The sequence below is a fragment of the Musca vetustissima genome, unplaced genomic scaffold (genome assembly GCF_032173495.1).
Source record: "Musca vetustissima isolate MV318-11 ecotype Yass unplaced genomic scaffold, APGP_CSIRO_Mvet_v1 utg140656, whole genome shotgun sequence".
NCBI classification, from domain to species: Eukaryota; Metazoa; Arthropoda; class Insecta; order Diptera; family Muscidae; genus Musca; species Musca vetustissima.
Window position 1 is genome coordinate 23,881 of NW_026881499.1, and position 10,963 is coordinate 34,843.

The window sequence follows — 10,963 nt, forward strand, 5'->3', positions numbered from 1 at the left end:
CGGGACCGATTTTCATGAAACTTGGCAGACATCATTCTAGGCCCGATTAAGTACGTTATGCCAAATTTCGTGCAAATCGAAGGATATATAGGGACTTTGGGGCACCATTTACATGAAATCGGACGAAACTATATATGGGAGCTATATCTAAATCTGGACCGATTTTCTTGAAACTGGGCAGACACCATTCTAGACTCAATTCAGTACTTTATGCCAAATTTCGTGCAAATCGAAAGATATATAGAGACTTTGGGGCACCATTTACATGAAATCGGACGAAACTATATATGGGAGCTATATCTAAATCTGGACCGATTTTCACGAAACTTGGCAGACATCACTCTAGGCTTAATTCAGTACGTTATGCCAAATTTCGTGCAAATCAAAAGATATATAGGGACTTTGGGGCACCATTTACATGAAATCGGACGAAACTATATATAGGAGCTATATCTAAATCTGGACCGATTTTCACGAAACTTGGCAGACATCATTCTAGACCTAAATGATTAGGCTGTACTAAATTTCGTGCAAATCGAAAGTTATATAGGGACTGTTTACATTAAATCGGTTAAATATATATATGGGAGCTATATCTAAATCTGAACAGATTTTTCCCAATTTCAATAGGGTTCGTCCTTGGGCCAAATAAGTGACCTATGCCAAATTTCATCCAATTCGGATCATAAATGCGACCTGTACTTTGTTTACAATTTAACATGGACAGACGGACGGACGGACGGACAGACGGACATGCGTAAATCGACTCAGAAAGTGATTCTATGCATATTCTCAAAAGGAACCATGGGTCTATCTCGATTATTTTTGCCTGTTACAAACATATGCACAAAGACATAATACCCTGTACCACAGTGTGGTGAAGGGTATAAAAATCCACGCCCATCAGCACTCGAATAATAAAATTTTGTTTAAATCCAGCCCCCTTGGACCCCTACTTGGCCACCCTATTTTTTTGCTGCGTTATTTTCTTCAACTTCTCAATAAAACTGCAAAAAAATGTAGTTCCCTTTTTTTCGAGCTGAGAATATAAGATTGCGTTTAGGTGGTTGTTATTTTTGTTGTTATATTTATATTTGTTTGTTTGTTGTTGTTGTCTTATTCGAAGTGGCGTTTCACATCCAAGCTCGCCCAGCAGCAGCAGCACCAGCAACAGAAAATCTCGCTGTCATATGTAAACATTGACCAGCCAGTTAACCGTCGAAATATAAAATTCAGTTGAAGCTCGACTTTCAAGAGCATCACAACGAGCGGCACCAACGGCTTGATTATCGTAATTACGTTCAATGGCGGTTCAAAATATAAAAAATTAATATTCGATTTTGAAAAAAAAAAAATAATATCATTACGTTCGAGAGGGAGAGATAGTAATTTTGATAATTACCATCAAGCCGGTTGCAATTAAAAAAATAAAAAAAAAATCCATAAATATTAATCGTTAAAAAATTAAGTGAAGAAGACGTGCTTAAGAATATTTGAAAACAAGTTATTAAAAATAAAAAAAAAAATAATTAAATAATATTGAAAAGTGATAAAAGTCAAAATTAGATAAAGTGCTAAGTTCTGTCCATTAATTATCATGGGATTTAAAATATTTAATATTTTATTGCTGTTATCAATATCGTGGCAGCCACCACATGGAGAGGCTGTGGAAATACCCGATGATGGGAAATGTAAGTTGGGATTTTTTTTAAATATTTGTTTTTCTGATAAAAAAATTGAAAATAGTCAACAGCAACATTGTTTGTAAAGCAGTTACATCGATTTAAAAAAAAATATTTTTGAAATAAAATATTAAAAACAAAATCAATAATTAAATTAAAATCCGTAAGGAAAGTAGTAAAGTCGTACGGGGCCGACTATATGATAGCCTTCAGCACTTTGGGTATATTCGTCGCATTTTTAAAGGACCAGTAAAATGAAATTGGATCCATAAACAAGTCATTCAGCAACCGATACTCAATTTTTAATTTTGTAAGATATAGAAGCTATATCGAAATCTGAACCGATTTTCACGAAACTCAGCACCCATCATTCCAGACTCAATTCAGTACGCTATAGCAAATTTCGTGCAAATCGAATGATATATGGGGACTTTGGTGCACCTTTTACATAAAATCGGACGAAAATATATATCGGAGCTATATCGAAATCTGAACCGATTTTCACGAAATTTAACACACATCGTTCATGACTTAATTCAGTAGGCTATGTCAAAGTTCGTGTAATTCGAAAGAGATATAGGAACTTTGGTGCATAATTTACCTAAAATCGGGCGAATATATATATGGGAGCTATATCTAAATCTCAACCGATTTTCACGAAACTCAGCACACATCATTCCAGACTCAATTCAGTACGCCATAGCAAATTTCGTGCAAATCGAAGGATATATAGGGACATTGTTGCACCATTTACATAAAATCGGACGAAAATATATATGGGAGCTATATCTAAATCTGAACCTATTTTCACGAAATTTAACACACATCGTTCCAGACATAATTCAGTACGCTATCCCAAATTTCGTGCAAATCGAAGGATATATAGGGACATTGATGCACTATTTACCTAAAATCGGACGAAAATATATATGGGAGCTATATCTAAATCTGAACCGATTTTCACGAAATTTTACACACATCGTTCTAGACTTAATTCCGTACGCTATGCCAAATTTCGTGCAAATCTAACGATATATAGGGACTTTGGTGCAATATTTACCTAAAATCGGACGAAAATATGTATGGGAGCTATATCTAAACCTGAACCGATTTTCAGGAAATTTAACACACATCATTCTGGACCTAATTCAGTACGTTATGCCAAATTTCGTGCAAATCGAAAGATATATTGGGACTTTGGGGCACCATTTACATGAAATCGGACGAAACTATATATGGGAGCTATATAGAAATCTGGACCGATTTTCTCGAAACTTGGCAGACATCACTCTAGGCTTAATTCAGTACGATATGTCAAATTTCGTGCAAATCGAAAGACATATGGGGACTTTGGGGCACCATTTACATGAAATCGGACAAAACTATATATGGAAGCTATATCTTAATCTGGACCGATTTTCACGAAACTTGGCAGACATCATTCTAGACCTAAACGATTAGGCTGTACCAAATTTCGTGCAAATCGAAAGATATATAGGGACCGTTTACATTAAATCGGTTAAATATATATATGGGAGCTATATCTAGATCTGAACCGATTTTTCCCAATTTCAATAGGGTTCGTCCTTGGGCCGAATAAGTGACCTATGCCAAATTTCATCCAATTCGGATCATAAATGCGACCTGTACTTTGTTTACAATTTAACATGCACAGACAGACGGACGGACATGCATAAATCGACTTAGAAAGTGATTCTATGCATATTCTCAAAAGGAACCATGTGTCTATCTCGTTTCCTTTTGCCTGTTACAAACATATGCACAAAGACATAATACCCTGTACCACAGTGTGGTGAAGGGTATAAAAACACGGTTTCTAAAACGTTGTGGATCTTTTAAAGAATATTTTCCATGCAACCACACACAGTGAGAATTTTTTAAAGTATTTTTCAGGAAAAAATTATATTAAATTTATAAATAAATGATGACAAATCATTCAAAATTAATTAGTTAGAAATAGATTTTTACTGTCACATTATCTTGTGACCCGTTTTATAGATTTTTGTTAGTTTCAGACATCATCTTCAAGCCGGTTTAGAATCTGCAAAAAGTTTTGGCATATTTGCATTTCAAAATTGATTGAATTATATAGACTAAGTGGGTATAAAATTTAAATTTTTATTTTGAATATTTCTAAATTTGCAAATTTTAATTTAGCAGGAACCACATTCCACTCAATTTGTTTATTGGTTGAATGTTAATGAACTTAATTAAAAAAATCGAACAAACCCCATTTATAAAAAAACCATGGCATTAGATTTTCCCCTTGTCTGCAAATAAAAAAAAACCAGTAAAGAAAGTTCAAAAGTCGGACGGGCCGACTATATGATACCCTTCACCACTTTGGGTACATACAAGAGAGGTTAATATCTACAATATCCTGTAGATAGAACAGACATAGAGTATTTGGAGGACCATTGAGATGGAATAGGGCGCAATTAAATGTGCTATCTACATAGATATTTGAACCAATTTAATAAAAACGCCATACACATACCATTCTGAAATCAATGAAAAATTGCATGTCAAACGGGCAGACTTGGATTCTTTGGTGTACCATTTGTATGAAATCGAGTAAAATTAAGTATGGGGACCATATATATAAACACATGGACCTAAATGAGCATCCGTTGAATACTCGATTTGTTTTTAGTTATCACTCTATATTCACTTTAATACCCTCTGCTAAATTTTGTGTAAATCGACCAAACGTAGGACCTTCGGTGCACCATTTACATAAAATCGAACGAAAATATATCTAAGAATTATATCAAAATCTGAAGCGATTTAAACAAACCTTATGACACATAATTTTTTCCTCAATTGCATTCGCTATGTAAAATTTTGCTCAATCGGTCAAATGTTGCAAAATTTTGTGTGGTGAAGGGTATAAAAATCCACGCCATAAAAATATGTTTTTAAGCCACTCCCTTATATAAAGCCCAAAAACTATATTTTTTAAATCCACGCCCTATTTAGACCATTAAGAATATTTGTTTTAATCCACGACCTATTTATACCCATAAAAATATTTTTTGAAATCCACGCCTTATATAGGCCACTGAAATACATTTTTAACAAATCCACGCCAGAGATGGTCCGTCAGAAACAGTGACGTAAATTACATACATTTCCGACGTATAATACATACGTCAGAAACGTCGGAAACCTAACCAAAACCATTAGGTTTTTGACAAAATAGCTATTTCCCTTAATCAATTTGGAAATTACGTATGCTTTACTTCAATCCGTATAAAATTTCAATATTTTCTTTTCCAAAATGTTAAGAATTTTTATACCCTTCACCACACTGTGGTACAGGGTATTATGTCTTTGTGCATATGTTTGTAACAGGCAAAAGGAAACGAGATAGACACATGGTTCCTTTTGAGAATATGCATAGAATCACTTTCGAAATCGATTTACGCATGTCCGTCTGTCCGTCCGTCTGTCCGTCCGTCCATGTATTTTTGTGAACAAAGTACAGGTCGCATTTATGATCCGATTTGGATGAAATTTGGCATATGTCACTTATTTGGCCCAGGGACGAACCCTATTGAAATTGGGAAAAATCGGTACAGATTTAGATATAGCTCCCATATATATATTCGTCCGATTTAATGTAAAAAGTCCCTATATATCTTCCGAATTGCACGAAATTTGGCACATCGTAAAGAATTAGGCCTAGAATGATGTGTGCTGAGTTTCATTAAAATCGGTTCAGATTTAGATATAGCTCCCATATATAGTTTCGTCCGATTTCATGTAAATGGTGCCCCAAAGCCCCTATATATCTTTCGATTTGCACGAAATTTTGCATAACGTATTGAATTAAGACTAGAGTGATGTCTGCCAAGTTTCGAGAAAATCGGTCCAGATTTAGATATAGCTCACATATGTAGTTTCGTCCGATTTCATGTAAATGGTGCACCAAAGTCCCTATATATCCTTCGATTTGCACTAAATTTGGCATAACGTATTGAATTGAGCCTAGAATGATGTCTGCCAAGTTTCGAGAAAATCGGTCCAGATTTAGATATAGCTCCCATATATAGTTTCGTCCGATTTCATATAAATGGTGCACCAAAGTCGCTATATATCTTTCGATTTGCACGATATTTGGCATAACGTACTGAATTGAGCATAGAGTGATGTCTGTCTGCCTTGTTTCGTGAAAATCGGTCCAGATTTAGATATAGCTCCCTTTTATTATAGATTGATTTTAAGTAATTGACGCACCAAGGAACCAATAGGCTGATCGGAACAAAACGTTCTGAAATTACTGTAACCTAACCTGTGACATGTTTGTTTGAAATCGCTTAATATTTGGATAGAGCATCCATATATATTTTCGTCCGATTTCAAGTAAATTGGGCATCAAACTCCTCAGTTAGTCAGATTGACATCAAATTTTGCACAACTTACACAATTGAGCATAGAATTACGAAGTTGCGTTTTCTAGAAGTACAGACATAGCCCAACGGATGACCTATTTATATTTGTTTGAAGTCGATTTACATATTTTATGGATAGATCTAGGTAGATTCACATTTAGATAAATATCACATATTTTATTTCATCCAATTTCATGTTAATTGTTCTGTTTAATATACACATAGTGGTGAAGGGTATCATATAGTCGGCCCCGTCCGACTTTACTACTTTCCTTACTGGTTTAAAATGTGTCCTTTTTTTGGAGGGCCCCGAAAATATATTGTTTAAAAAATTCACGCCTTATGGTAGTTCTTGGAAAAAATATTCTTCCACCTATCTGCAGGATAGGCCTGACGACAAATATATAAAAATCATCGCACTATGGCCAACGAAAAAAGTCTATAAAAATAGGAACCTTGAAAAATATTTTTTAAAAATCTGCAAAAACATAATTTTGGAATCCTCGATTTTGGTAGATTCCTGGAAAAAACTATTCTTTAAAATGTCCACGTCTTATAAAACCCTAGACAATTTTAAAAACTCTCAATTTTTGTAGGTTCTTCGAAAAATATTTTTTTTAATTTTTGCTTTAGTCCCGAGAACAAAAATACTTAAAAAAAAAAATCCACAAAAAATGCTATTCAGTCATAATTTTTTAATTATTTAATTTTTTTTTCAAATACGGCCTTCAATCACTCAAATCACTTGCCTGTGTTTTATCTTAATAATAATCTTGTCACTTTAGTTTGCTAATAATAGATAAACATCAAAATGGAATAACATCATCATCATCTCTATGTAAATTGAATTTTTAATTAACCACCTAACAATAAAATATAAAAAAAATAACAACAAAAAGTAATTTCCGAACCTATTGGTTATTCCGCTACCTATAAATAATGCACAAAATCCCCCTCGTCCGACGTCACAAAAATAATAGTTCAGTGACGTCGCAGTGACTCACATCTGTCTACGTTTACTTCGGCAATAAACTAAAGAAGATCCCCCCTATTCAAAGCCACTCCCCCTCTCTTGCTTAACTAAAAAGCTCTCCAAAAACGTGTTGACGTATTCTTCAAGGCCAATTCGCATAATTTTTGTTTTCGGATGTAGTTATACTTGTCTTACAAGTCATAGCTTGGCCAAAATATAAAAAAAAAACACAACAAATCTTGTTTTTGAAACTCCCCTCCTCGACATGCGATGTTGATGAAGCTGATGTGGAATCGCAACAGATTCATTAATCTTTAGAGGGTTTCTAGGTTGTAATTTCATTGTTGCCCCTCAGTCAGCAAGAAGGTCTCCTAATGAAGCATACTACAACAAATATAAATAATAATAACAACAATAACAAAAACATTGTATACAAGTATTTGTTTAACACATCATTGTTGTCGATATTAATTGCAATGAAGCGTTTGAAAAAAAAAAATACAAAACAATTTTGATATCCATATGTGAATATGCTTGTCAATTAACGGGATTCGGAATCAAGACATTTTAAAATGTCCTCGAAAAAATTCTCATTGGACTCCGGTTTCTAAAACTGGTTCCATTTGTGGTCATGGCAAGCAACATCCTTGACGAAAGCCTCAATAAATGTTGTGGTTTTTAGGCTGGAATGACTTCGTCAATGATTTGCGGCTGGATATTGGCCTTGAACTGCAGAAGCATCGAATTGAATATAGAGGGATTTTTCATATTTTATTACAAGTTCACAGTGGCTGCTAGGCCAGCTTAAACATCTGCTAAGGATCTTTAATATATTTTATATTATTAGGCATCCATATAAGGCTTGGATTTATTAAAGAATATTTTTAGGCATCTCCGAAAGGCGTGGATTTATTAAAGAATATTTTTAGGCATCTATGAAAGGTGGGGATTTTTTAAAGACTATTTTTAGGCATCTATAAAACGCGTGGATTTTTTAAAGACTATTTTTAGGCATCTATAAAAGGCGTGGATTTTTTAAAGACTATTTTTGGGCATCTATAAAAGGCGTGGATTTTTTAATAGAATATTTTTAGGCATCTATAAAAGGCGTGGATTTTTTTAAAGACTATTTTAGGCATCTATAAAAGGCGTGGATTTTTTAAAGACTATTTTAGGCATCTATAAAAGGCGTGGATTTTTTAAAGACTATTTTTAGGCATCTCCGGAAAGCGTGGATTTATTAAAGAATATTTTTAGGCATCTCCGGAAGGCGTGGATTTATTAAAGAATATTTTTAGGCATCTCCGGAAGGCGTGGATTTATTAAAGAATATTTTTAAAGGGCCAACTGAGGCGTGGATTTATTAAAGAATATTTTTAAAGGGCCAACGGAGGCGTGGATTTATTAAAGAATATTTTTTAGGGCCAACTGAGGCGTGGATTTATTAAGGCGTGGATTTATTAAAGAATATTTTTTAGGGCCAACTGAGGCGTGGATTTATTAAAGAATATTTTTAAAGGGCCAACGGAGGCGTGGATTTATTAAAGAATATTTTTAAAGGGCCAACTGAGGCGTGGATTTATTAAAGAATATTTTTAAAGGGCCAACTGAGGCGTGGATTTATTAAAGAATATTTTTAGGGCCAACTGAGGCGTGGATTTATTAAAGAATATTTTTCAAGGGCCAACTGAGGCGTGGATTTATTAGGGCCAACTGAGGCGTGGATTTATTAAAGAATATTTTTCAAGGGCCAACTGAGGCGTGGATTTATTAAAGAATATTTTTTAGGGCCAACTGAGGCGTGGATTTATTAAAGAATATTTTTAAAGGGCCAACTGAGGCGTGGATTTATTAAAGAATATTTTTTAGGGCCAACTGAGGCGTGGATTTATTAAAGAATATTTTTTAGGGCCAACTGAGGCGTGGATTTATTAAAGAATATTTTTCAAGGGCCAACTGAGGCGTGGATTTATTAAAGAATATTTTAAAGGGCCAACTGAGGCGTGGATTTATTAAAGAATATTTTTCAGGGACCTTTTCTACAAAACAAACTTTTCTTAATTTTTTTATTTTTCTGCGACTGTTCAAGATTTTGTGGGGGAGTCCGACTCCACGTGCTGAATAATTCAATGACCCAGTATTTAACAAAACAATTGCAACAATGATTAATAATCCGCATTAATTTAAATAAATTGTTAAGCGGTAAGCTGAAAAGATTGTTTAAAACGTTCCGTAACCGCAACCATAAATAATTGAACAGATGTTTCGATTTGACTTCGAGATAAACGTATACAATGATTTTTGAGTTCAGAACCCGAAAATAATTATTTTTTCTATAGGTTCATCTGGTCTCTGAGAACTCTTTTTCCTATAGAAAAAAATCGTCAGGTACATGAGGACTCTTTTTTTCTATAGAAAAAAAAAATCGACCGATCCCTGAAGACTCTTTTTTCTATAGAAAAATCGTTAGGTCCCTGAAGTCTCTTTTTTCTTCAAGTCTATAAGGACTCTTTTTTCTATAGAAAAAATCATCAGGAACCTGAGGACTCTTTTTTCTATAGAAAAAATTCATCAGGTCACTGAGGACAATTTTTTCTATAGAAAAAATCGTCAGTTCCTCAAAGGAGACTTTTTATAGAAAAAATCCTCAGTTCCCTGAGGACAATTTTTTATAAATTAGAAAAAAATCGTCAGGTCCCCTGAGGACTACCTTTTTCTATAGAAAAAAATCCGTCAGTTGCCTAAGGTCTTCAGACTCACTGAGGCATATTTGTCTAAAAAAATTCTGCATGACCAGAAGGATTATTTTCCTAATTTTATTTTCTTTCTTTTCCAGTACGCGTCTGTGTGGTTGAGTCCCGTGGTGCCTATCGCAAAACTCCCAAATTCTGTCCCATTCTGGAGGCCCAAACAAATATGGAGTGTGTGGTGGGAGTTGATCGTTTAGATTGTGTTCGAAAAATCCACAAAGGCACGGCACATTTTGGTGTGTTAACCTCGGAAGATTTAGTGGCAGCCCGATGGGCCAGTGTAGAGATTTTAGTCACGAGTGAGCTGAGATCGCATAGTTCGCACTTCGAATATGAAGTTGTGGCGGTGGTCGATAATGAAGCGGAAATTCACACGGTACATGATTTGCGAGGCGCCAAATTGTGTCATCCTGGTTATGGCCTGGGCAGTCATTGGACTGAGGTGTTGGCTAATGTGAGTGTGTTCGGGATTTAAAAATCGGAAATGGAATTAATGAGGGACTATATTTTTTTATTTCAGTATTTTGAATCCGCCATGGTCACAAAATCCTGTGACCCCGACATCTCAATTACCGAGGATCGTATTCGCTCTTCTGCCCATTTCTTTGGCCCCAGCTGCAAGGCTGGTCCATGGGTCCCCGATCCCAAACAAGATCGCCAATTGAAGAACAGATACCCCTCCCTGTGTCAAATGTGCTACGACTCTTATAGATGTGATGTTGGGGATAAACATTGGGGTAGGCGGGGTGCTCTGTATTGCCTCACCAGTGGTGGGGGTAATGTGGCCTGGGCCAGGCTCGATGATGTGCGCAGTCATTTTGGGGTAAGTTGTGGATTTTCTTTTAGAAGAGAAAATATTTTTAATACGGTCTTCCCTTGCAGCTCACAGGTCTCCCTAAGCAAGCAGAACCCTCGGAGTACAGCTACTTGTGTCCTGAGGGTCATTTACAGCCCATCAATTCCACCAAACCCTGCGTTTGGGTTGCCAAACCCTGGCCGGTTATTGCCGCCCGCCGCACTCATGCCGCCCAGATACAAAATATCGTAACCGGCCTGAACCATGACTCACCGAATAGCTGGCAGAATGCCCTCCTTAGCCTGCTGGAAAATTTCCATGTCGATATCGTGCCGTTGGATAATGTC

General features: G+C 35.5%; 1 protein-coding gene across 1 annotated transcript; it reads left to right on the forward strand.

The window, feature by feature from the left end:
* Positions 1-1,597: 1,597 nt before the first annotated feature.
* Positions 1,598-10,960, forward strand: LOC133327389 (transferrin-like; the record flags this gene model as incomplete). Its single annotated transcript, XM_061535949.1, has 4 exons — positions 1,598-1,691; positions 9,907-10,274; positions 10,341-10,643; positions 10,703-10,960. Coding segments are annotated over exons 1-4 (1,023 nt in total), but the record flags the coding sequence as incomplete, so codon positions are not given.
* Between the last annotated feature and the right edge of the window lie 3 nt (positions 10,961-10,963).